The 27,588-nt window shown below is 36.4% G+C and overlaps 1 protein-coding gene across 4 annotated transcripts in view; it reads left to right on the forward strand.

Annotated features, from left to right (window-relative positions):
• STAU2 (staufen double-stranded RNA binding protein 2) overlaps nucleotides 1-27,588 on the forward strand; it is a 473,318-nt gene that overhangs the window by 239,503 nt on the left and 206,227 nt on the right. For all 4 annotated transcript variants that reach the window (XM_006860010.1, XM_006860012.1, XM_006860011.1 and 1 more), the window contains 2 exons: nucleotides 6,233-6,364; nucleotides 22,146-22,206. In XM_006860010.1, the coding sequence (XP_006860072.1) occupies nucleotides 6,233-6,364; nucleotides 22,146-22,206 (193 nt within the window). The remainder of the gene's footprint in view (nucleotides 1-6,232; nucleotides 6,365-22,145; nucleotides 22,207-27,588) is intronic.

A 27,588-nucleotide genomic window follows, 5' to 3' on the forward strand; every position in this document is an offset into this window, starting at 1 on the left:
TACCACCATATCAAGACATTGACACATGTGATATTTTACTGCCTGCCCTATGAACAGAGAGCTAATATGTTTGGCTTTTTTTTTTTTTCCCATTGAGCATGAAAATGTGTGATAAATCACTGTTGGGAACTCAGATATGCAAAGAGGGAAGTTCTTGTACAGTTAGTAATTGTGTTTTGTTGATGTTGTTAGGATCCATAACAGTGTTGTTCTAGTACTTTTACTTGGTAAAATATATTCATTATTTTTCCTCTGGCATTGTTAGTTTGAAGAAAGTATTCTTTGAACTCCAAAGTTTGAAGAAGAAAAAGTTCACCTAAATGTTAGACATGAAATAAGAAAACTATACTGGCTTTGACTTTATTAAACAATTTCCTTTGTGTAGAGTGTATTGAGTACCCTTTTCGAAAAAAGAATTTAGAGATCTTGGGCCAGCTTCCATTTTATGGGTATTCATAAACATTCTAGTCAAATGGGGACATTTGGCTATGTTTTTAAATGTTTTCACACTGAATTCATATTGTTTTTCCCCCTTTTGGAAGCCCCAGTGGATTCATTACAGTATACAGCAAATTTATCCAAATAAAAAACTTTTTGTATAAACTACTTAAGCAATGTTATCATTTGTTTTAACTAAATGTGGAAGTAAAATATTTGGAGATAATATGCTCATTTTTATCTGTCACCTCCAAAAAAGTAAGTTTATATGTTTTAAAATGGATGCAGTTACTTGTGTTGATTATCAGATAAACAAAAGAAAATCCCTGGTGACATTATTTGGGTATTTAATTCCAAAGCAAATTTCCTAGAGTGTTTGTGGTGTTTTGTGTTTTGAAAGGGATATTTTAAGTTTTCAAAGAAAAAAATAATAGCTAAATAGCTTATCAGCATTTTGCACTATTATTTATCATATGTTAATTTTTCTACTGTGATTAATACCTCTAGGTTGTTTAAAAATATATATAAGACAAACTTCATTTATATTTATTTACTTTCTGGTAAATGCTGTTTTATTTCTTGATTTTGAGGAGTTGATTAATTTGAACAATTTATTTAAAGACAAAAACCTGAAAGTTATAACTTTACTGACAGCAAAATAATCAGACTTCTTTGCAGACAAAAATGGAACATTTTAATGAAAAGATCTTGCTTATAATAGTTTTTTAAATTTACCACCTTTCTAGGAATAGCATTTTGTGAAATTAATTTACATAGTTCCTTGATTTTCACAATGAAGTGATTTTTGGAGCGACCATTGTGTTTGTTAGCCAAGAATAAAAGTCTTCTAGCAAGATAGTCCTTCCAGTACTAACAACTTAACTCTAGGAAAGTCACTCACTAACTGTTGAGCTGTCCACCGTACAAACTTGTTTGGTGCCGGAGGTGGGTAGATGGGAAAAATTAACCTGGGGAGCACCTGTGTTAGAAGAAGCAAGTCTTGAGGACTCACAAGTCAGATTAGGTTAGATGATAAAAGGTGGATTCACAGATGGGAACAGAGGGGAAAAATCTAACAGCTGAAGCCTAGAACCCACTTGGAGAGGTAATTCAGATTGAAAAATGAAGCAGAAGAAAAACAATGTGAGTGAGGTATGTATAGCATGTAAAAGCAGATGGGACAATTTTTTTCAGTAACTTGCTGTTTATTGAGTTTTCACTTCCATTTACTTGAGCAGTATTTTGACCATCAGAGCAGTAGTGCACGCTGCTGACATAGCTGGCCTCACCTTTTAACTAGTAAGCACTCCAGCAACAATGTAGGGTAGGGGCTGGTGGGGCAGGGAAAAAACCAAGCCCAGGAAAAACCACCAGGCTGTGGAGGATGACTCCAGCCAGGGATTCCAAGCACTGTATCCTTAGGGTCTGTTGTATACAGATAAGGTTCAGGCAGGCATAGGTAAGGGAGATAGATGGTGTGTGGTGTCATTTGACACCAAGAATCTGACAGTGAACTGTGCTTCTCAGAGTGAGGCCCATAGACTGCTGATGACTTGCCAAAATACAGTTGTTTCTGTTTCGGGTAAAAAGGAAATGAAATGGATTCAAAAACACTTCCCAGATTTGAACCATAAAAGTTATGATAGTTATTGAAGAAATGGTGTAATGAATTTATAGTCAGTGTTTCATATGCTACAAGAATATGCCATCTTTTCCATCATGTGTAATATTCTTGGAGTTTACATCATTTGTACCTTGCTATGTTTGTATTTTGTTAACATTGTGCTATGTAGTCTCAGTTCCCTAAAAGTGGTTGATTTACTGAGGCTTCAAATTAACGATAGAAATAGAAACACAAATAACACTCTTAAATAATGATAGACAGGACTTATGTATAGATACCAGATGGGAATCTCTATGTCTAGAACAAGTGAAACAGTCAATATTATGATTTCACACAAAAGCAATAAGTCTGACTTGAAACATTGTTGTTACGTGCCATCAAGTTGGTTCCAACTCCTAGTGACCCAGTCCAGGGTTTCTGAGGAGCGGCTGTGAGCTAGAATCACTGACCCTGTAGTTTAAACCAACCTTGCAGTCCAGTGTATTATCCTGCAGCGCCATACTCAAACTCCAGAGAAGCAGCATGCTGTAAGATTTCATTGTACTTATCCAGTTATTGGAGTTCTGGTGTGGTGCTATAGGATAAGCACTCTACCACAAGTTCAATTTGAACTGCAAGGTTGGTGGTTCAGACTCATAAGCTGCGCCTTGGAAACCCTATACAGGGTTGCTATGAATTGGAACTGACTTGATGGCAGTTAGCAACAACAATAACAATTTAGTGTATTATAATTATGAAATTTTAATAAATAGTGACATAAAGCTATTGAAGTTATCTTCCTCCTTCTCTCCTTTATTTCATTCAATAATCATCTGAAAGTAATCCAACTTTTCAAATAAGAATTGGCTTTTCAGTTTTCTCGTCCTCATTTTTCTACTGGCTTTTAAAAAAATGGATTCACAGGAAACTGCTTAATATTCTGGATATGCCCTGTTGGCAGTTACATGACATTTCAGATGTCTTGCATTGTGATTTTCCTCTTTGTTTTGGGATAGTATCTTTTGAGAAACAGAAGTTAATTAATTTCAGCACAGTCAAGTTTATCACTCTTTTTTCCATAACTTAACTTTATAAGTTTATCTCCAGAAGAGGAAGTGCCCTCACCTGTTTCTTTCTCAAAAGGGTCTTGGCTGTGCTTTGCATTTCCATGTAAATTTTGGAGTCACCTTGTCAAGTATTATGAAAATGTGTGTGAGATTTTTACTAGAATTTATTGATGTCACAGGTCAGTTTGAAGAGAATTTATGTTGTTATACAATATCAAGTCTTCAATCCATAAACGTGACATAGCTCATCATTGATTTAGGTTTTCCTTGATTTTTCTCAATGTATATTGTTTTCTGTATAAAGGTCTTGTACATCTTAGGTATTTGATTTTCACTTAATGTAAATTGTATCATTTTTTAACCCTTGTTTCTGGAACATAGAAATGCTGTTGACTTTTGTTTATAGTTTATTTAAGAACTAATATGAGAGCTTGATGAAAACTTTCATGTAAGTTCTCATAATTGTAGATTTTCTTGGATTTTTCTTATCTAGATTTCATTTGCAAATAATGAGTTCAATTTTTTCATTTCCAATTCTTAATGCATTTTTCTTGCCTATTGCTCTGTATAGAACGTATAGTAAAATGTTAATTACTGGTAATAGTGGGCCTTCTTTGTACAGTTCTGGTTTTCAGTGCCTTTAATAAGTATAATGTTATTCGTTTTTTGTAAAAATGCCTTTTACTAAGGAAGTTTCCTTCTTTTTCTAATTTTCTAAGAATTTTTATTATGAATAAGTTGTTGAATTTTATCAACTGTGTTTGCTTCGTTTACCATTGGTTTGTCCATATGGTTTGTCTTCCTCAGTATGTTAATATAGTGAATTCCATTGATAGATTTTGCAAATTGACCTTGCACTCTTGGAATAAAGCCAGCTTGACTATGGCTTTTCTTAAATGAGGGTGCTTGCTTCAGTTTACTCTAGTGCCTTGTTTAAAATTCCAACATCTATGTTTGTTAGTAAAATGAGTCTGTACACTTCTTCTTATATTATTTTTGTTGGATTTTGTAATAATAAAGCAAATTGGGGACCAATTCCTCTCATTCTGTTCTTGCACGACTATCTAAGATTGACATTATTCTTCCGTATATATTGGGTAGAATTTGCTGGAGAACTTGTCTGTAGTTTTCTTTATGGAAAGGTTTTTAGTTGTGCATTAATTTCTGTAGTAATTATAGTCCTGTAAAGTCATAGATATATTCTGTTTTGCTTTTTTGTTTTTTTGTGAGTGTATCATCTATGCATTTTCCATTTCCTCCAAATAGTCTAAAGAAAACTAGCAGAAAACTATTCTTAATATTCCTTTATTATTTTGTAATGCTGCAGGAGCTGTGGTAATTTCCCATTTTCATTCTTGTATATTGTCTATTTTTTTCTTGATCATTCTTACAGCTATCAGTTTATAAGTCTTCAGAGAAGCAACTTTTGGCTCTTGAACTTTTTCTTTCTTTTCTACATCATTAATTTCTTTATTCTTCCCCTTTTTTTTGGATTTATTTTCTTATTACGGTCATGTTTTCTGTGGTGGCTATTTAGCATATTTGCAGTCCTGGTATGGCACTGTGGGCTAATGTGTCAAGCTGCAAAGTCATTTGAACTTCAGGGTCCGTGGTTCAGGCTCACCAGCTGCTCCTTGGAAACCCTATTCAGGGTTGCTATGAGTCTGAATCGACTTGACGGCACTTAACAACAACAACAATTTAGCATATTGATTTTCTTTATATATTCTTGTATTTTCTTTTAGACACAATTTTAGTTGTGTCCCTGAAGTTTGAATATATTGTATTTCCAGTAATAGTTAATCAAAATTCTTTCTAATTTCTATATTAGGACTTCTTTTGCCTATTTATTTAGAATTACATTGCTTAATTTTCTAAGTTTTTTTTTTTTTTTTTTGTATGCATCTGCTATTACTTGAGACAAATGTGGGAAAACAAATCCTGTATTTTCTATTTCCTCTAAAAGGTTTTGCGTGCTAATTTGCTTTTTATACCTGCATTTTCTCCTGGCATATGCATCTGTGGAGGAGCATAACCTGATTTTACATGTAGGCAGAGGATGGTGATTATACATTTAAGCACATAAGCATGCATACATACATTCCCCACAAAATATAGCTATGGAATAGTGCTAACAATAAAGCCACTAATGATTGTGCAATTATGATTTGTTAAATAATGTGATGCACATACATTGTCTTGTTTGATTATCAAAGCCAGCATTATGTGGCAGGTGATTTTCCCCTAATTTTACTGATGCACAGAGGTGTAGAAAGATTCAGCAATTTGTAGCAGTTTCATGTAGATAGGAGGTGGCAGAGTTCATACCCAGATCTAACTTGCAGACCTTTGTTCCTAACCACAAGATTGCACTGCTCATTGTGTGTTAAGTTCCCTCACACTATTTAAGGTGTGGTGCTGTGGGATAATGCACTAGACCTCAAGGTCAGTTTGAGCCACAAAGTTGGCAGTTCAAACTCACTAGCCACTCTTTGGAAACCTTATACATGGTTGTTATGAGTCAGAACTGACTCAACAGCACTTAATAACAGCAACAACATTGTAAACTTAGATTACAGCATGAACAGTATTTTAAATGGGTGTTGTACTGTGCGCTAATGTGCTGGACTGCAAAGTCATTTGAACCACAAGGTTGGCAGTTTAAGCTCACCACCTCCTCCTTGAAAACCCTATACAGACTCAGTGGCCCTTAACAATAACAACAATATGAATTTATCTTTTTCAGTTTATTTTAAATAAAAATTACTAAATGTAGTCATAACCAACACGAACTCTACTAAAATGTCAACTTTGTGATTATGAAAATAATAATACAAATTTTTTGTTTAGAAAAATGAAATATAGAAGGAAGCAAAATAGTCTTTTACCATTCTGGGTTAACCACCCAGTGACATTTTGAGAACATTTTTTCATATTTTCCTCATATATTTTATATGAATATATGCTATCATATTAAATGGGATCTTATATTATTTACTGTTTTTATTATGGACCGAACTTCATATTTTTGGATGCTGGATGGTAGAATACATTGCTTTATATTGTTAAGGAATTCCTCTTTACCAAAATAGTTATCTTTAATTTCTTACTTTAATCTTACCAGGTCAAGGTAGGCAATGAAGTTGCTACTGGAACAGGACCAAATAAAAAGATAGCCAAAAAAAATGCAGCGGAAGCAATGCTTTTACAACTTGGTTACAAAGCATCCACTAGTCTTCAAGATCAACTTGACAAGGTGAGACTTTAACATATATGTGCATGCCCAATTCTGTCAGAATATCAAATTGATTAACAAATTCTGCGCAGAAACCTAATATGTCTACTTCAGTAACTGTTAAGACATTAAGTCAAGGAACATTTATATCTTTAAAAACAGGTGTTCTAGGTACAAAACTACATCTAATTATGGTGTCATGATAAACTATTATGGAATAGTTGTAATCTTATTGGCACGTACGAAAAGTTTGTTTTATGGTTGTGCATATTTTGTATATTACCCATTTAACATTTTAGCTCATTGCTTAGTTGTTTAAACAATCTTAATTTGTACCTTTTATGAACAGAGGTTGTTATCCTATATTTCTGAAATATAGTAGAAATCTCTGAAAATGCAGGTAGCTGAGGGCAGGAGTTATGACTGGACAGACATTCTGTAAAGTAATTTTTCTGTTTACTTTAAATCTAAAGGTAAACTCAGACAGTGTTTATGTGCTGCCAGGATCTGTGTTCATGGTCCCCAGTTTTTTCTGCAGCAGTTAATGACATCACCGACACCTTGGTCTGTTGCAGTAGACTCAGAGATCCCTGAATTCAGGACTTCACAGATATCTTGGTGCAGGGGCTAATTTGATTTCATTTTGTTATCTGTGCATATGTAGAAATTATTTTTATTTTTGATGTTTTATTTCTGTGGAAATTCATAAAACAGGCCAGTAATTGTTTCTATCAAATGTAATATGTTTGTGTCTAGATGATATTTTTTCACATAAGGATCGTGTTTAAGAGATTATTTGTAGTTTCTACAAGAAAAAAGTTCTGAATTTTAGAATAAGAAGCAGAATCACCTATTTCAAAACATTTGGTATACTTTTCTTTTTAAGACAGCTATGAATATGTAGTTAATTCTGATGAGTGACTAAGAAATCCTTTGTCTGTGTGGCATTGCTGGTGATTTCAGTTCTGTTTTTATAACCTGACTAGTCAATGCTTTTTCTTATTTTAAAAGTATTTGTAACATGAAACCTAACATGTGTTCAAGTTTCTGCATTACTTATATTGTGTATATGTTGTTTTAACTGAACTCATTAATACTGACTTAAAACTGGTGAGTGATTTATAAAAATATATGTCAAAATAAATCTCATAGATTTTTTTTTTTGGTAAAGTGAAAACAACACATTTAAAAATCAACATTAATTGATTTGAACAACCTTTTTTCTGCATCCCTACAAATGCCAAACTCTTAGTTATAACAAAATAACTGAAACTTGGTCCCTGCACTTAAAGAATTAACCAATCAGTGGTGTAGGTGAGGCTCTTTAATAATATAGCTTACATTGTAGTATCCTGGAGTTTGGAGAAGTAAGGATGAGTCTGGGCAGTCAGGAAGAACTGAGATCCTTGTTTTCATGCCAAGTCCCTGTGGACGGTGGAAGGCCAATCCCTTTGGGCATGGGGTCATCAGGAGTCAGGGTTGAGTCAAAAGCAACAGTGAACAACAGCAAAGAGTTTGAAGAGTCATTAACTGAAGACTTGAGCATGAAAGTGACTTGATGTGAACTGCATTGTTTGCATTTAAAAGACAATTCTGTTTATAATGTGGTGAGTGAATTTAATTAGGTTAAGGCTGAAGGCAGAGAAGCCAATCAGGAAGGGAGCAGAATTGGTGACGTAAAAGATACTGACATTCTGAGAAGCCATAGTGATAGAAAGGAGAAAGGGTAGAACTCCAGAGAGATTTCTGAAGTGTAATTAACCAGATAAGAGCAGAAGACAGTGTGTTTGGGGGAGATACAAGAAAAACGAAGAGGAGAGAATAGCTCTGAGGAGGAGTTGACAGTGACTTTTAGAGGTAGTTGGTAGTCCACCAAGGCTCAATTTTCAGCCAAACAATAGGCAGTTCTATGATGGGAGGTACACACACAATAATAGTCAGTGATCTGTGATCAAAGGGCAGCATTTACTCAAGGACAAAGGTCAGAAGGGTTAGGAAATGAGAAGCAAAGGGAGGTAGTGGGATGTGATGTTACATTGATGGCATTGCAACCAATGAGATTAACAAAATGTGTATCATTTGTTGAATGTAAAGCTGGTCATTTGCTTTATAAACCTTAGACTCAATTCACAATAAAATGTTTTAAAAAGAAGAAAAGAAAAAGTATTTGGTAATCACATGCTGTAGAGAGATCAATTAGGAGGATTACAGAAAATAACACTGATTGTATATCCCAGGCCAGTGTGTCAAAAGCTGTTTTAGAATGAAACTATAAAGATTTCTGGCAAGATGGTGGACTAGGCAGCCATGCTACGGTGACCCTCTACAGCAAAGATATGGAAGACCTAATGAAACAGACACCGAGGACAATCCTGGAACCTTGAGCTTCAGAGGAAAGGTTAGAAAAGTAAATTGAATACCTACTTGGAGGAGAAGCTGAGCAGGGGTGGTGAACAAAGGAGCACCTGGCTGATGAATGGACTTCCAGTCAGATGCAGCATGACCATCCTGGATCTGCTTTGAAGAGAAAGATGATGACCTGATCTGAGTTTTGGATCCGCTTTGAAGAGAAAGATGATAACCTGATGGTGCAGATTCATATGGGTAGCAAAAAGGAGTGATTCTTTCTTGTTCCCCACACTCCCCTGGATAACAGAGGTGAGCTTGGCCCCCACACTTATCTACTCCCAGCAAAGACCCTGATTTCCAGGAGCTTAGAGTCATGCGGTTTGAGCCAGCATGAAACAGGTGGCACATAAGCTGCCTTGGCTCCTGGATTCAGGCCGACTCTGCTCCAGATCTGCAGAACCCACAGAACTTCCAGGCCAGAATTAGACTAGCAGAAACCTTCATAATGGGCCACCCTGCCCCACAACTTCCCTCTGATTCTGACAGATACTAAAACTGGCAACCTGAAGGATCTCCACCCACCATTTCTGGGTTAGGTGCCTGAACATGTTATGGGTCAGAACCCACTGAATGGCACTTGACAACAACAATATAGGAACTCCATCTCTCATATCCCTTCTCCACCCACCTCATCAATTCTTTTGCTGGTTGGAGCACCTCAGCGTTTTCTCCTCTCTTGGCCCAAAAACAGCATATTTTTTGTTTCTTTTTTACTTTTGTTGTTTCATTGTGTTTGTTTGTTTATTCTTGTCTTTCTTCCTCGCTTTTCTTGCCCTTGATTTTTATCATTTCTACCTGTGCTTTTGCTTTTCTTTTCTTCTGTTTCTCATTTCCACCTTTTGCTCTTTCTTCATTATTTTTTTTCTACTCCTCTCCAGTCTCTTTCTCTTTTCATCTTCCTCCTCTGTTTTGTTTTAGTGTCTTTTTCTTCTTCCTTTTATCTCTTATTTTTCTCTTCTATAGCTCTATTTTCTTGTCCCTCTTTTGTCTTTTTATTTTTACATTATTTTTTCTTGTTGCCACACACTTTTGTTTCATTTTTCTCCTTTATTATTTTCTGTTTTCACTGTTGCTTGCTTGCATGCTTGTTTATTCTGTTTTGATTTCCTGTGTGTGCTTTCTTCTTTTGTCCCACCTGGGTGTTAACACCTGTGTCCATGAAACTCAACCACAGCCATACCCTCTGCAGTTTCACCCACTGGACAAGCGCCAATACCAGCTCCTATACCACCTGGTCAATGGTAGACATCAGCCAAATCCACCCTAAACTGAGTTGCACTGCATGACCAATGACTGGAAAACAGTGCACACACTTCCGTTGTCTAATTACACCCACCAGGAGACAATTGGTGAGAGCCTAAGAGCACACCAACATACAGCCATTAACTAAATACAAATACAATGACACTTAAATGTCTGGGAGACAACAGACAATTTTAGCTCACATGAAGAAATGAGACAGTGGCTCAAACAAGTGACCAAGATGCAGAGCCAGAAAAGACTTTTCAAAAAAAAAGAAAAGATAATGAAAATACTTGAGAAAAATTCAAAATGATAATTAGGTATCTTCCATAAATTGACCGAAAGATCAAGGAAAGCAAGGAGAACACAGAAAAAAGCTTTAGAGGAATTTAAGAAAACCTTACAAGAAAAACTGTCAAAATAAATGCAAATTTTGAAACAGTACAAAACCTGCAGATAGAAATCCAGGTTAATACTAAGATCTCAGAAATGGACAATACATTGAAAGGGCAAAGGAATATATATGAATCGATGGAAATTCAAATGAGTAACCCGACTTTGAAGATAAATCTCTCAAGACTAATAAGCTAGAAGAACAATCAGAAAAAAAGGAATGGGGGGAAAAAAACAAAAAACCACCTGAGATGTGTGTGGGAAACCATGAAGAGGTATGACTTTCAGGTGATCAAAAGAACAGTAAGAGGTAGTAAAATGCACAGAGAAATTGCTAAAGAGTTGCAGGAAGTAAAATTCCCCAACATCATGAAAGCCAAGAAGATAATCAGTCAGGAAGTTGAATGAATGACAGACAGGATAGACCCTAAGGGACAATCACCAAGACATACCATAATCAAAATTCCAAAACCAAAACCAAGGGAAGATTCCTGAGAGAAGCTAAGGAAAAACGTAAAGTTACTTACAAAAGAGAATAAGACTGAGCTCTGATTTCTCAGCATAGACCATGTAGGCAAGAAGACAATGGGATGGCATATATAAAACTCTGAAATAAAAAGATTGCCAACCAAGAATCATATATCCAAAAAACCTGTCTGCCAAATATGACTGCAAAATAAGGACATTTTCAGGTAAAAAGGAAACTTTAATAACCAGACCAACTTTACAAAACATGCTAAAGGGTGTCCTTTGGACTGAGAAACAACAACCGCTGAGAGCAACCTTAGATTACCATATGTGACAATACCACCCAGAACTCAATCCAGGTATAAAAGTATCCAAAGTAAAACAAACTATAAGATTGTAAATAGAGAACCATAGATATCAATTTATAATGAAGTCAACTACAAAACAAAAAGAGGTAACAGTATAGATATGTTGTTATTTCTAAGTGCTGTTGAATCGTTCCAATGCATAGCAACTATGTATAGGGTTTCCGAGGAACAGCTGGTGGGTTTGAACTGCTGACCTTGTGATTTGAAGGCCAGTGCTGATTCTACAGTGCCACACCAGAAGTCCATTATAGATATAGAATCTCCAAGTAGTGAGGAAGTCAAGTAGATTTTGAGATAAACCTGACTGTTTTAAACAGTGGGAAATTAATAAATTACATGGTAACCTTGGAAAAAATTAATAACCTTGACATCAAAATGAAAAAGAAAACCAGAAAGATTTACTAAACATTAAAACAAAAGCAATGAAGAAAATGAAAACAACACTATAAACAAAATAAATTCAGTGCAGAAATTTATGTGGAACAAAAAAACTAATAATACCACAGGAAACACACACAGCAAAATGACAGCTTTCAAGTCATACGTATTGATAATTACACTGAATTTAAAAGACTAAATGTACTAGTACAGAGAGAATAACAGAATGGATAAGAAAACTGGATCCTTTAGTATGCTGTTTACAGGAGAATCCACACACAAAGACAAAAATAGGCTAAAAATCAAAAGATGGGGGAAAAAAGTACATCAAGTTAACAGCAATAAAAACTGAACAGGATTGGCTATATTAATTGCTGATAAAATAGACTTGAAGGAGAAAATCAGCATAAGAAACAAAGAAGAACATTATATACTGATTAAAGGGTCAGTTGAACATGAGGACATAACCATAATAAATATCTGTAATCCCACTGAAGAGGCTTAAAATATATAAATCAAACTTTAATAGAACTGAAGAAAGAAATAGGTATCTTCCATAAATTGAAGAATAGCAGGATATTTGATTACAAGAATAGCAGGATATTTGATTACACCAATTTCAATGAAGGACAGAACAACTGAGAAGAAACTAACAAAGACACAGAACTAAACAACATAATCAACCTACTGACCTTGTAGACGTATGCAGAGCACTCAACCCAACAAGAGCACAGTGCACATTATTTTCCAGTGCACATAGAACATTCACCAGAATCAACCATATGTTAGGCCACAAAACAAACCTTAGTGAGTTGAAAAACATCAAAATACTACGAAGCATCTGACATCACAATGCTATAAAATTAGAAACCAACAATAAAAAGATTAAGGGAGAAAACATCAAATGGAAATTGAGTAACACCTTGCTTAAAGGATACTGGGCAATAAAAGAAACTAAAAAAAAAAAAAAAAATTCCTTAGAATCAAATGAAAATGAAAACACATCATACCAAAACTTTTGCGACCCAGCAAAAGCAGTGCTCAAAGGGCAATTTATAGCAATAAATGTACAAATCCAAAACAAAAAGACAGAACCAAATCAATACCTTATCCCTTCATCTCCAACAATTATTATAAAAAGATCAGCAAAGTAAACACACAGCCACGAGCAGAAAGCAAATAATAAAGATTAATACAGAAGTAAATGAAATAGAAAACAGAAAAACAATAGAAAGAAACAACAAGACAAGAAGTTGGTTCTTTGAAAGGATCAATAAAATCAGCAAACCACTGGCAAATCTAACAGAAGACAAGAAGGAGAAGATGCAAATAAGATGAATAAGAAATTATAATGGTGACATCACAGCAAAACTAGAATAAATGGAAAGAATAATAGCAATACTGTGAAAAATTAAACTCCAAAAAGTTTGAAAATTTAGAAGAAATGGACACATTTTTAGAAACACACAACATACCTATACTAACACAGACTGATGAACAGACCTATAACAAAAGAAGAAATTGATCAAATCATTTGAAGACTCTGAACTAAAAAAACAGTCTGGTCTCAGATGACTTTATTGGTGAATTCTATCAATCAGAGAGGAACTGATAGCAACTCTCCTCAAACTATTCCAGAATATAGAAAAGGAAGGAAAACTCTGGAATTCATTTTATGAAGCAAGCATAACCCTGATGCCAAAACCAGACAAAGACATCACTAAATAGAAATTTATAGACCAGTGTACCTTGTGAACATAGATGCAAAAATTCTCAGTGTAGTCCTAGTCAATAGAATTCAATAGCATATCAAAAAATAATGTATCATGACCAAGTGAGATTCATACCAGGTTTACAGAGATGGCTCAATATTAGAAAAACAGTCAGTGTAATCCATCACATAAATAAAACAAAGGGGAAAAAACACATGATCATATCAATTGAGGCAGAAAAAGCATTTGACAAAATCCAACACCCATTCCTGATAAAAACACTCAACAAAATAGGAATGGATGGGAAAGTCATCCACACAATTAAGAGCATTTTTAAAAATCTAGGTGTGGCTCTGTAGGATAAGCACTGGACTACAAGGTCGATTTAAATTCCAAGGTCGGTGATTCAAACTCACCAGCCACTCCTCAGAAACCTTATACAGGGTCACTATGAGTCAGAATTGACTCAATGGCACTTAACAACCACAACAACAACATACAAATTCAACAGCCAACGTCACTCTTGATGGAGAGAAAGTGAAAGCATTCCATGTGAGCAGGAAGCATACAAGGATGCCCTTTATCAGAGCTTCTATTCAGTATTGTACTGGGAGTCTTAGCCAGAGCTATTAGGCAAGAAAGGGAAATTAAAGGCATCCAGATTGACAAAGAAGTTAAAGTCTTTCTATGAACAGATGAGATGACCCTACACATAAAAAATTCCAAAGATGTTATCATCCTATACAGTGAAAATCCCTTATTGAAAGATTCAGCAGAGTGGCAGAGTACAAGATCAGCATCCCAAAATCAGTTGGATTCCTTTACACTACTTTAGAGAGTTCTGAAAAGAAAACCAGAAAAACAATACCATTTAAAATAGCCACTCAAAAGATGAAATACTTCAGGATAAAGCTAACTAGACAAGCAAGTGATCTATACCAAGAAAACTACAGAGCACTACTATAAGAAAATAAAAGAGACCTACAAAAATGGAAGACTATACCATGATCATGGATGGATAGGAAGACTTAACATTGTGAAAATGTCAACACTGCCCAGAGCAATCTATAATTGTAATGCAATCCCAATCCAGATTTCAACATCATTCTTTAAAGAGGTAGAAAACCTAATCATTAACTTTATATGGAAAGGATAGAGACCTCAGATAAGCACAGTATTACTTAAAAAGAACCAAGTTGGAGGCCTCTGATTTCCTGATCTAAATATCTCAATATTTGACATTGCACAAACAATGTCAAAACAGCCTGGGATTGATAGAATAAATGGCACGTAGATCAGTGAAACAGAACTTTGATTCCAGAAGTAAATCCATCCAACTATGATCTACCAATCATCAACAAAGGAACAAAATGCATTAAATGAAGAAGAGATAGTATCTTCAACAAATGGTGCTAGCAAAATTGGAAATCCATTTGCACATGTACTGTGAAGTAGACAGATGTACAGAGCAAATCCTTGTAACAAAGACATGGGAGACCGAGTGAAGCATACAGATGGTGATTCTGGAACCCTGAGCTTCAGAGGATTGGACAGAGAGGTGAGTTGAGTGCCGACTGAAAGAGAAAGACAAACAGGCGCAGTGAGAGAGAAGAGAGAAGTATCAGATTGTAGGCTGGTGTGGAGTGGCATGGCCATCTACAGTGGCCTGTAGGCACATGATTTCACTGGATGTTGCCACCAAGGTGGTATGTTTTTTCCATTGTTCCTGTGCTCTTCAGGTAGCCCAGGGGTTTAGCCAGTCCCACTATCATCAACCTAGTGGTAGTGGTGGTGGTGGTGATGTGCCGTGGAGTCAGAACCAACTCATAGCGACCCTGTACAGGGTTTCTGAGGCTGTAAATCTTTACGGGAGCAGAAAGCCTCATCTTTCTCCCGCAGAACAGCTGGTAGTTTCCAGCTGCTGACCTTAAGGTTCGTAGCCCGATTCATAACCACTAAGCTACCATCACCAACCTAGTAGCCAGTGGCAACTCCTCCTGCTCAGTCGCTGCTCTGACTGGGTTCAGGTGTTGAGTGTAGTGCCCTGCTTCTGGAGGCACGTGAACCCACCCAGCCAGAACTATGCTACACAAATAGTAAACATAAAACCGTATTTACACTCTTAAGTTTCTGCCACATTTACCAGAAAATAGGTGGTGAGTACCTGAGGATACATTAATATACAGTCATCAATGAAATATAAATACAACACTTCCCTAACATTATGAAAGATGAGAAGATAGTCATTCAAGAAGTTGAACAAACTCCAAATAGGATCAATCCCAAAAAGAAATACTAAGCTATACTGTGGAGATATGGTGTGGCTCTGTAGGATAAGCATTGGACAGCAACGTTGGCAGTTGAAATCTACCAGCTGCTCTTCCAAAGCCTGTACAGGGTTGCTATGAGTTGGAACTGACTCTATGACACGAAACAACAACAAAATATAATAAAGCTTTTCAGAACCAAAAACAAGTAAAGAATCCTGAGAGCAGCTCAGGAAAAAAAAGCAGTTACCTTCAAAGGAGAACTAATAAGGCTGTTCTGATTTCACAACAGAAACCATGAAGGCAAGAAGACAGTGTAATGACACATATAAAACTCTAAATGAACAAAATTGCCAACCAAGAGTCATGTCCCCAGCAAAACTGTCCATCAAATATGAGGGCAAAATTAGGTCATTTTCAGATCAACAGAAATTTAAAGAATTTGGATAAACCAGACCAAACTTACCAAAAGTATCAAAGGGAGTTCTTTGGACAGAGAACCAGCAACAGCAGATGACAACCTGAGACTAACATACATGACAAGATCACCTAGAACTCAACCCAGATATGTTGTTGTTTTAGGTGTTGTGGAGTCGGTTGCAACTCATAGTGGCCTTGTGTGCACAACAGAATGAAACACTACCCAATCCTGTACCATCCGCAAAAATTGTAATGTTTGAAGTCACTATTGCTGTCACTTTGTCAGTTCATCTTGTTGGAGGTATTCCTCTTTTTCACTGACCTTCTACTTTACCAAGCATATGATGTCTTTCTCCAGGAACTGGTTCCTCCTGATAAATGTCCAAAGTATGAGACATGAAGTCTCGCCATCCTTACTTCTAAAGAAAATTGTGACTGTACTTCTTCTAAGTTTATTCTGGCAGGCCATGGTACTTTCAGTATTTTCCAACAGAATAACTCTAATGTTTCAATTCTCCTACAGTCTTCCTTATTCATTGTCTATCTCTCACATGCATCTGAGGAGATTAAAAATACCATGGCTTGGGTCAGGTACACATTAGTTTTCAGACTAACATGTTTGCTCTTGAACACTTTCAGAGAGGTCTTTTGCTAGCAGATTTGTCCAATGCAGTCCATTGTTTGATTTCTTTTTTCGTTTGTGTTTTTTGCAGATTTATAACATTACTTTATAATCATCTATTAGTTTTCATCCACATTGACTGTTTCTATTGTTTTTGAAAGTGGTGACAGGGACATAGGTAACCAACCAGTGTAGAGAGCTTGTTTAGGGAATCTTCATCCTCTTTATGTTTTCTGGCCAACCATATACAGATACAGTGTGGGCCTTTCCTGTTCTCTTTAGCTCCGACAGCTTTGTTGAGCCTGCTGTCAGTGCCAATGTCTCTTGTTCCTAGCTCCTTCATGGTAAATACCCCAATCTTGAGTGCTAAGGAGCACATTTATTGAAACCTACTCATGGATGTGCTTGTGAATGTTGATGGTGTACTCTCTGGTTACCAGTTCATTGATGACAAAATGACCCTCCGTCTCCTCACCACCCTTCTTTGTGGAGTCATCTAAAACCAGACCACTCAGAAGTTCTTAGCAGAGCCGAGTAAGCCAAGTCTTATTTTTGGGACCCAGCCTCGTGCTGCTGTTATCAGGATGTTTCCCTGCAGAGGGTCAGCCCAAATCCCTGCCACCCCTGCTCGGAGCAAGGCCAACCAGCTGTCATTTGTGCATCCAATCAAATTGAACTCAGATATAAAAGTATTAAAACAGACCTACAAGACTGAATATAGAAAGCTAGAGATACAGATGCAACAAAAAAGCTCCCATAAAGTAAAAAAACAAAACAAAACAAAATGTGGTTATGTTGTTGTTAAGTGCTATTGAGTTAGTTGCAACCTATAGTGACCCTATATAGAGTTTCCGAGGAATAGGTAGTGAATCTGAACTGCCGACATTGCAGTTCAAACTGATCTTGAACTCCAGCATATTAACCCACAGCACCAAATGGAGAGGAAATCAAGTGAGTTTGAAGGAAAAAAAAAAAAATCCTGACTGTACCCCTAAAAATAAGACCAAACTGTACTTCTAGCCCAACAAACCTTACCTCTAACACTAACCATGGTCCTAAGCCTAGCCTCTTGTTGTTAAGTGCCTTCAAGTTCGTAACTCATAGTGACCCTCTATAGAGTTTCTGAGGGGAGTGGCTGATAGGTTTGAACTGCTAACCTTGCAGTTAGCAGTGTAGTGCTTATCCTTCAGCACTACAGGATTCCAAGGCTAGCCTAGACCTAGACCTAGCCATCATCATAACTGTAACTCTCACTCCTTACTCCTATCCACCCTCCCAAAACAAAGCAAAACACAAAAACAAACTAAAAAAGAACAATATGGCAGGTGGAGACACACACACACAAAGTTTTAAAATACACCTTTGTAGTCAATCTCTTCCTCTGTCCTTAACTTCTGGTAAACGCTGATCGGATTTCAGACTGTGTAGTTTTGCCTTTTCCAGAATATCATATAAACTGAAATCATAGTCTTTTGTGCCTGGCTTCTTATTACTTAGTATAATATGTATTCATCCAAATTGCTGTGTTTATTATTAGTTCATTCCTTTTCATTGTATGGATACCCTAGAATTAAGGAGCACTGGTAGCATAGTGGGTTATGCGTTGGGCTACTAATCTCAAGGTCAGCATCTGAATCCACCAGATGCTCTGTGGGAGAAAGATGAGGCTTTCTGCTCCTATAAAAGATTTACAGCCTCAGAAACCCCATGCAGGGTTGCTATGGGTTAGAACTGACTTGACTGCACACCATCACCACCACCCCCACCCCCACCCCCAACCACCCTAGAAATAGTTTAGTCACTGACATTTGGATTGTTTTCTACTTTGGGGTTTTTAGAAATAAAGTGATTACAAACATTCATGTCCATGTCTATATGTACATATTCCTGTAGTACATCCTATACGTTTAAGTTTGTTTGGTAAGTGTAGTATAATTTTATAAGAAGTTGAACAGCTGTTTTCCAGAATGATATAATTTTGCATTCTCACCAACAATGTATTAGAATTTCAATGACTCCACCTTCTCTCTCGATCTCAGTATTATTGGTTTTAATAGCTTTGGTCATACTAATAGGTGTGTAATGCTATTTCTCTGGCCTTGAATACTCATTTCCCTGCGTGGTGTACTTGCTTAGTTGGTAACTGAAAGGTTGGGGGTTCAAGTCTACCCAGAGGTACTTCAGAATAAAGGTCTGGTGACCTATTTTAGAAAAATCAGCCTTTGAAAATCATATGGATTACACCTCTACTCTGACATAAAGTGTTGCCATGATGTGGCACTGTGCTTTAATGCACTGGACTGCAAGGTCGATTTGAACTGCCAGGTTGGCAGTTCAAGCTCACCAGCTGTTCCTCGGAAACCCTGTACAGGGTCGCTGTGACTCGGAATTGACTAGACAGCACTGAACAACAGCTCAACAGCAACTGGTTGTTTTATAAGGACTAATCATGTTGAGCATTTTAATGTGCTTTATTTGCCATCTTTATTTCTTCCATGGAGTGTATGAAAACTTTTGCCTGTTCATCTCCTGAAATTGGATGGTTTGCTTTGAAACTATTAGTGAGTTCTAAGGAGTCCTGGTGTGTGGTGCTGTGCGTTAATGTGCCAGACTGCAAAGTCATTTGAACGGCATGGTCGGTGGTTCAAGCTCACCAGCTGTTCTTTGGAAACCCTATACAGGGTCACTATGGGTCGGAGCCAACTCGAGGGCACTTAACAACAACAACAATAGAGAGTTCTTTATATGTTTATTAGATACAAGTATGTTATCAGATCTAAACGGATAGTATCCAACTTACTATGTACTTGAGTCACAAAGAAACACCCTTAAGACAATCAGTGTATCTGGAATATTTCATCTTCCTGGGAGGAACTTAAGAGAAAATGTGTGCAGGAGATATGGGGAAATGTCTGAGTTACGTGAACACATTCCAAGCATTTCATCAGGAAAATATGGTAAAAGAGATCAGTGGAAAAATAGCCCATACAGGAAGAGTGTTGAATTTAGGACTTGACATCACTGATGTGGAACAGCTCATAGATCATGAAGAAGGGAAATTAACAGGTCAGGACTTTAATGGATTTTGAAGAGGTGTATTCCTGAGAGAACGAATCATGTTGAGCATTTTAATGTGCTTTATTTGTCATCCTTATCTACTTATTGCATGTTTAAACATACTTTGTTTGGAATAAACAATGTGTATGAACTGGAGTCCAAGTAACAATACTTTCTGACTTACCCTTGTGGTGGTGGTTGTGTGCAGTGGGGTTGGTTCTGACTCATAATGACCCTGTAAAGGATTTCCAAGGTTGCAAATCTTTAGGGAAGCAGAAAACCTCATCTTTCTCCCACAGAGCGACTGGTAAATTTGAACTGCTGACCTTGAGGTTAGCATCCCTGTTCATAATTCTCTATGCTACCAGGGCTCCTATCCTTGTATATATAATTGCATAATTAACAAAATAGAATTTTTATATACAAATGTGCATATAAAACCTTGGAAACTGACTTATGATAGTAACCTTTTAAAAAAAAATTATGGTAAATATATGTAACAACATACACTGAACATGTATAATTTAGTGACATTAATTATGTTCTTCATGTGGTTCAATTACCATGCTTACTCATTCATTCTCAAGTATAACATCATCCTAATGTCCTCTCGGCAAAGAAGCCCCCTCTTAAATTTTCTCAACCTTTTTTTTGGAAGTCTTTATTTTGCCTTCCTTTTTGAAAGATATTTTGTTTGGGTATAGAATCTGGATTGTCTGTCACCTCAGGGACTCATTTGCTGGCACATTATTTTGGCAGTGTTCTGCCGCTTTTCGCAAGATTTTCAGTGGGTAATCATTCAGAGGAATCCTAGTGTGGGGCTGTGGGTTAATGCACCAGACTGAGAAGCCATTTGAACTGCAAGGTCTGTTGTTCAAGCTCACCAGTCGCTCCTCGGAAACCCTATACAGGGTCACTATGGGTTGGAATTGACTCGACGGCACTCAACAACAACAGCAATCATTCAGAAGTGGTCTGCCTCTTCTTCATTATCTATCTTAGTCTGGGATCTCTGCTGAAACCTGTCCACCATGAGTGACCATGCTAGTATTTAAAGTACTGGTGACATAGCTTTTAGTATCACACAAGCCAGCACAGTATGACAAACTGAGAGATGAATGGTGGAGTAGAATATTATTTAACCATAAAAAGGAATAAAGTTTTAATCTCTGCTATAATGGAGTGTGTTGGCTCCATAGGATAAGCACTGGAATGCAAACCACAAGGTCTATGTTTCGAGCCTGTGCTGCTCCTTATTTACTTAGTTGCCATCCTTATCTACTTATCCGTGGGAGACAGGTGAGGCTTTCTGCTCCTGTGAAGATTTGAAAGCCTCACTGGAACTGAGTCAATGGCAGTTATCAACAACATATATTATAATATGGATAGACCTTGGAAAAAATTGACTGAAATTAGCCAGATAAAAAGAGACAAATGTTATATGATTCTATTACATAAAAAAAATATGTGGACGTGCGAGACTCATAGAGACATAAAGAAGATTAGATGTCACCAGGGACCGGAGAATATAAAAAATGGGCAGTTACTGTTTAAGGGGTTCTGAGTTTTGGTTTGAGGTGATGAAGAGTTTAGGAAATAGATGGTAATGGTGGTTGTTCAACATGGTGAATATAATAATGCCACTGAATTATATACACTTTGAAATGATTCAAATGACAAATTTTATGTTTTCTAAAGCTCTTTGAGTTGCAAGGTTGGTGGTTCAAGCTCACCAGCTGCTCCTTGGAAACCCTATACAGGGTCAGTAACACTTAACAACAACAACAACAATATTTTATTACAATGAAAATTTAAAATTTAATTTGTTTCAAAATATATTTATATCAAACATAAATCAAATCTGGCAAATGTCAGTATGTTACATGTTTTACTTAAGGTTGAAACTTTGTTTTTACTATTTTATACATGTCATTAGTTATCTTTAAGAGAGTGTTTTTTCCAGTATAGCTGTATGAGGGGTATTAAAAAAATTAATGGACATACTCCTGTCTTTCAGTTCTACTTTTCCACAAACTTTTTGAAGCCATTTCATAGGCGTCATTTTGTTGTTAATCAAACCTCAAGAATGTTTAAGATATACTTCTAGTTGCTTTAGCACTTACTGTGGTAATTACTGCTTGTTTGAATAAGAATTCTTTACATTTTAACATCTAGATTGATCCTATGCCCAACGTAGTATATATATTGAATATGGGCTTTCTTACTGTATTAACTTATAAGTTTACATGAGCAGATAAACCCAGAAGGGAGCTGTGGGAACTGCGAGAGAAGTGATAGATGACACTGTTGATGTGAGTCCCTCTAATGTGCAGGCTTAGAAACAGGGAGAATAAGCGTGATGTCTGTGTGAGAGCCCTGTGTTCCTGCTTAATTTGTTAGTCAGTTCTCTTTCTTTTTGAATAAGCCTGTTTCTCTGGATTAAAAAAACTTAATTTAATCTTTCAGACAGGGGAAAACAAAGGATGGAGTAGTCCAAAGGCTGGGTTTCCTGAACCAACAAGTAACAGTAAGTGTCCTCTTTGTACTGCCTATGTTTGGTGTTCACCAGTGATTCAGTGACTAGAAATGCATTTGGCTGAGATGCTTTGCTAAAGATTCTGGAATCTAATAGGAAATCATGATGTCTGCTTTCCTGAACTTAACAGAATAACTGGAAAATGAAGATACTTGTCATAATCATAACACAGTCAAACCTTTGTAAATATACAGTTTAATCTACATAGTGGTGCCATTCTTTAAAAAAGTTGTTTTTATTGCAGCAACAGTGGAATATAAAAGAATTTTAAAGATTTACCTATTAGTCTATTGCTTTCTCAAATCAACCATTATTAAGGTTCTTAGTGTTTTGGGGTGTGGCGCTGTAGGATCAGCACTGGACTGTGAACCACCAGGCAGGCAGTTCAAACCTACCAACTGCTGCTCCTTGGAAACCCTATCCAGGATCACTATGAGTCGGAACTTACTTGACGGCACCTAACAACAACAAAGTGTTTTTAGGTGCTTTCAGATGTTTGTTGTTGTTGTTGTTAAGTGCCGTCGAGTCGGTTCCGACCCATAGCGACCCTGTACAGGGTTTCCAAGGTTGTAAATCCTTACGGGAGTAGAAAGCCTCATCTTTCTCCCGCGGAGCGGCTGGTAGTTTCTAACTACTGACCTTAAGGTTCTCAGCCCGATTCGTAACCACTACGCTACTCCTTCCCCTACATTGGGCAAAGTCATTATAATTTTAACATTTCACTAGTTGAAATATCAGAAATCTAAGAATAAAATTGCAGTTTTATTTCAGTATAGGTAGCTCCTCACTTAAGATGGGTATCAATTCTGAGGATTCCATTTTAACTCAGTTCTGACATAAGTTGAATACCTCATTGTTTTGTTTTATTTTAACATTTTTATTACTGCTTTTTTTATCAGTATAATTTCCATCATTATTTGTATTTTTTAGGTTGTAAACATTACAGATAAACATACAAATATATATATTTTTAATTTTGTTGTTTTTGTTGTCAAGTGCCATCGAGTCAATTCTGACCCATAGCGACCCTGTATAGGGTTTCCAAGGATATTACTAATCACAGGATGTTTAAAAAAACAAAAAACAAAGAGCAAAACCGTTATTAAGTGCAGTTCTTTGTAATTCTAATATGTCCTAAATTGGGACTACCTGTGTTATTGTTGTTGTTAAATGACATGGAGTTGGTTCTGAATTATAGTGACCCTGTATAGGGTTTCCAAGGAGCAGCTGGCAAGTTTGAACTGCCAACTTTGTGATTCAAACCAACCTTGAAGTTCACAGTTTATCCTAAAGTGCTATACTAGTTTAAAATCCACTCAAGTTTATTTCTGCTTTCAAATATATGTGAGCAAGGTGTTTTACAATGGAATATAGACATTTTTGTTTATTCCCCTGCCTCACAGGAAAGCATCTCTTTTCACTGAAATTGATCGTTTTGCTGTAAATCAGGGAAACAACATATTCAGTCAGTTAAGAACCCAACTGATCTCATTTCTGACTCTCTCTTCCTTTGGAGGATAAACAGATTTAAATGTATAAATACTCGTAATGAGGAATCTTTGGTTTTTGATACTAGCAGTTTATCTCTTGACAATGGCATTAGTAGTAATGTTAATAATGATGTCACTAACAAACGCTTATAATAAAAAGTGCTCATCAGAATTGAGTTCTTGGTTTCAAATCAGCCACTTGAAAACAATATTTCTGGGGTAACGGTATTCTTGAGTTAGTTTCTAGGAATTTAAATTCATCTGACTCTGAGTCATAGGGCACAAACACACACACACACACACAAAAAAATATATATATATAAAGAGAAATGAACTTAGAATACAAAGCCCAAGGTATATAATGGAGTCTTTTCAGTGTTCTTAGAGTGTTTAAATTACCTTTGAAATTTGAATGCATAGGTTTATAATGATTTGATAGCTATTTAAGAAATATTAACTTGAATGCAGTTCTTGGAAAAGTAAATGAGCATATTACCAGTTTCCTAGTAAGCATGTATTGGATGTCAATTACCTTCCTTCGTTTCTTGTTTAAAAGGGATATACTTCTTTTGAAATTTGCCAAAAATTCCATTCATGTACTTTTTCTGTCCAATGTTTTTTGTTTGTACATGGTGACCAAAGAATATATTACAGATTGTTTGAAGCATCACATTTTGGTTTGTTGTTGTTGTTAAGTGCCGTCGAGTTGGTTCCGACCCATAGCGACCCTGTACAGGGTTTCCAAGGGTGTAAATCACATTTTGGTAGCAGACATTTATATTTAAAAATATATGAGCATAATATATTTAAATCATTCAGAATTTGACAGTTTTAACACAAAATCAAATTATGGGTAGCCTGCAAACTCCATCATTGAACAGTGATGTTTCACTGTTGGCTGACTATAAAGTTTTTTAAACTTTCTGGTGGTGCAGTGGATTAAGCATTGGACAGCTAACTGCAAAGTTGGCGCTTCACATTCACCAGCCACTCTGCATGAGAAAGAGGAAGCTTTCTGCTCCCATAATGATTTGTAGTCTCGAAACCCTTAGGAGCAGTTCTACAGTGCCCTGTAGAGTCACTAAGGAGCCTGGGGATTGTGTATTGGGCTGCTGACCACAAGGTCAAAAGTTGGAATCCACCACCTGCTCCTTGGGAGAAAGTGGAGGCTTCACAGTCTTAGGAACCCTACACAGGGTCACTGTAGATGAAGATAAGCTCTACGGCAGTGGGTTTGATAGGCTCAGTATAGCCTGATGGCAGTGGGTTTGATAGGCTCAGTATAGCCTGATGGCAGTGGGTTTGATAGGCACAGTATAGCCTGATGGCAGTGGGTTTGATAGGCTCAGTATAGCCTGATGGCAGTGGGTTTGGGTTGAAGGGATTTCAGAATTCCTTTACAAGTATGGGAAAGGATAATCATAAAAAGGTCAGTGAGTGCAAGTGATCAGAAATATGTAAGAATGCATAAAAATATTTGCTTTAGAGATGTTGTTGTTAAGTGCCATCAAGTCCAATTCATAGTGACCCTGTATAGGGTTTCCAAGGGGCTGCTGGTGAGTTTGAACTGCCAACCTTGTGGTTCACAGTATAGTACTGATCCTACAGCGTCACACATGATAAAATTATTTGAAGCTATTTAAAACATAAACAACTAAAGCTTTAGTTATTTCTCTTATTCTCAAAGGGTTCAAATTAAGAATTTGAAGGAAGGATGTTCCCTAACCCCTTCTTAACTTGGAGGAAGTAAAAAGCTGGTACAAGGTTCTTCCATATGAATTCTGTGAGTGATCACTACCTGGGTTATCACAGAGATATGGGGACACCCCAACTTCAAAAGTCAACTGGTTTGCTCCCCAAAGACAAGTTATCTTTGTGAAGTTTCAGAGTCAGTCCCCCAGACTGGCTTAAATATATTAGCTATATTAGCTACTTAAATATAATAGAAAAAGATCTGAAGATTAAGTGTATATAATATGGTAACAGTTGGTTAAATTCTCTTCTACTTGACCAGTCTCTTACATTTGAAATTCTGCTCTAAGCAGTTTCCGTCCTGTGAAGGAGATACCCGTGTTAACATTTTGCAGGCAAAGGTTAGAGCAGCGATCTCTCAGGATGACACATGTGGGGGAAGACAGGAATTTGAGTTTGCCAATGCAGTCTCCAATTGGCTGTCTTTCTGATATACTGTCTGCCCTTGAACAACTCCTTTTACATCTTATTAAATATGCTGTTAAGAGTTATGCATACCAATATATAATGTTAAGAACGTTTTATTGCATAACATTTAAAAATGATTAAACATCCTTGAATAGCATCTGGAAAGCTAACATATTACTTTGTAAAAAAGAGTGCCATTATAAAGTGACTCTGCATTATAACAGACTACTTTGTTAGACTATGTTTACTTCACAAACTGTAGTTTTTAAAAAAAAAATCAAAATTTTAAGGCAGCTATTGTTTGGATGAGTACTATGAAATTAATTAAATTGGAATTCTTGTTGTTAAGTACCATCTAGTTGGTTCCAACTCATATTGACCCTATATAGGGTCTCCAAGGAGCAGCTGGTAGATTGAAACCAACCTTTTGGTGAAGTGCATTATCCTGCAGAAACACACAGAGAACATAATATTGGAATTGGGAAAAAGGAATTTTAAAGTGTCATAGCTAGCACTTGGCCAGAAGTAGACAAAATAGTTAATACGCACATGCATTTAATTTTTGAAGTGAAAGATACTCTTTTTAACAATTACAGCCATAAGAAACTGCTAACAATTACAACAAAAAAATAGTTTAAGTTGTTTTGCAAGTGAGTGTGATTACATAGCCTGGCTCTTCAATTTATTTTCCTGACTTGATTGCCTGCAGATTTAAAATATGGACCTAATTTTTGCATGTTTTTTAGGCTTTCTTCATTGTACTGAAATACAGCAGAAGGTATATTTTCTAAGTGTGTTTCTATGCTTTGAATCATTGTCACAGTCATGTTGAAGTACAAGAACACATAATGGTGTAATGTGAGATTTATGTTAAATTTAGCATGGGGCAATTTTATGCTTGGCATACACTTAAAAAGCTAGATTTTTACAGATGAATGACTAGCAAGTTTTTAAAAAGATCATGCATTTTAGAGATCTACTGATGGCTCATGGAAAAACTTTATAAAATATTAAGATGCAATTTAGCTGATAATATCTTTTGCTTTTTATGTCCACATTCCATGTTTCTTATTAATACAGGGTTTTACTTAAAACAGGTTCATTGTTTCTTAAAGGTGAACTCTAGCTTAGTTTAAAATTGGACTGAGCTCAAAGGTAATCATTGGTATGTGCCGAATCCACCCACTAAAAGATTATTTGGAGGCATTTTTCACATAAATATTTTCCTGTTAACCTTTTAAAAAGTTTTATTTAGCCCCTGTGGAATATGCTAGTTCTTCTAGGTTCATTAGAGATTATCTAAGACAAATGCTTTGGGGATAGGATAGAGTTCTTATTGACCCTTTCAGAATTATAGTTGATTTAAAAAGTTTTGTCACTTTTGTGCCATACTAATTTATTATTATGAATCCCGGTGTGGCACTATAGGATAAGCACTGGACTACTAACTGTAGGGTCAGTGGTTCAAACTCCAAAGCCTCTCCTGAGAAACCTTATACAGGGTCATTATGAGTCAGAACCAACTCAATGGCATTTAACAACAACTCCTACTGTGGTGCTGTAGGATCAGCACTGGACTTTGAGCCACAAGGTTTGCAGTTCATACCCACCAACTGTTCCTTGGAAACCCTGTATATTATGATGGCTGTGAATCGAACTAAGTCTACAGCACTTAACAACAACAACTATATTGGAAATATAATAGTGTAACTGGCTTATAGCA

This window comes from Chrysochloris asiatica, unplaced genomic scaffold (genome assembly GCF_000296735.1).
Source record: "Chrysochloris asiatica unplaced genomic scaffold, ChrAsi1.0 scaffold00036, whole genome shotgun sequence".
NCBI lineage: Eukaryota > Metazoa > Chordata > Mammalia > Afrosoricida > Chrysochloridae > Chrysochloris > Chrysochloris asiatica.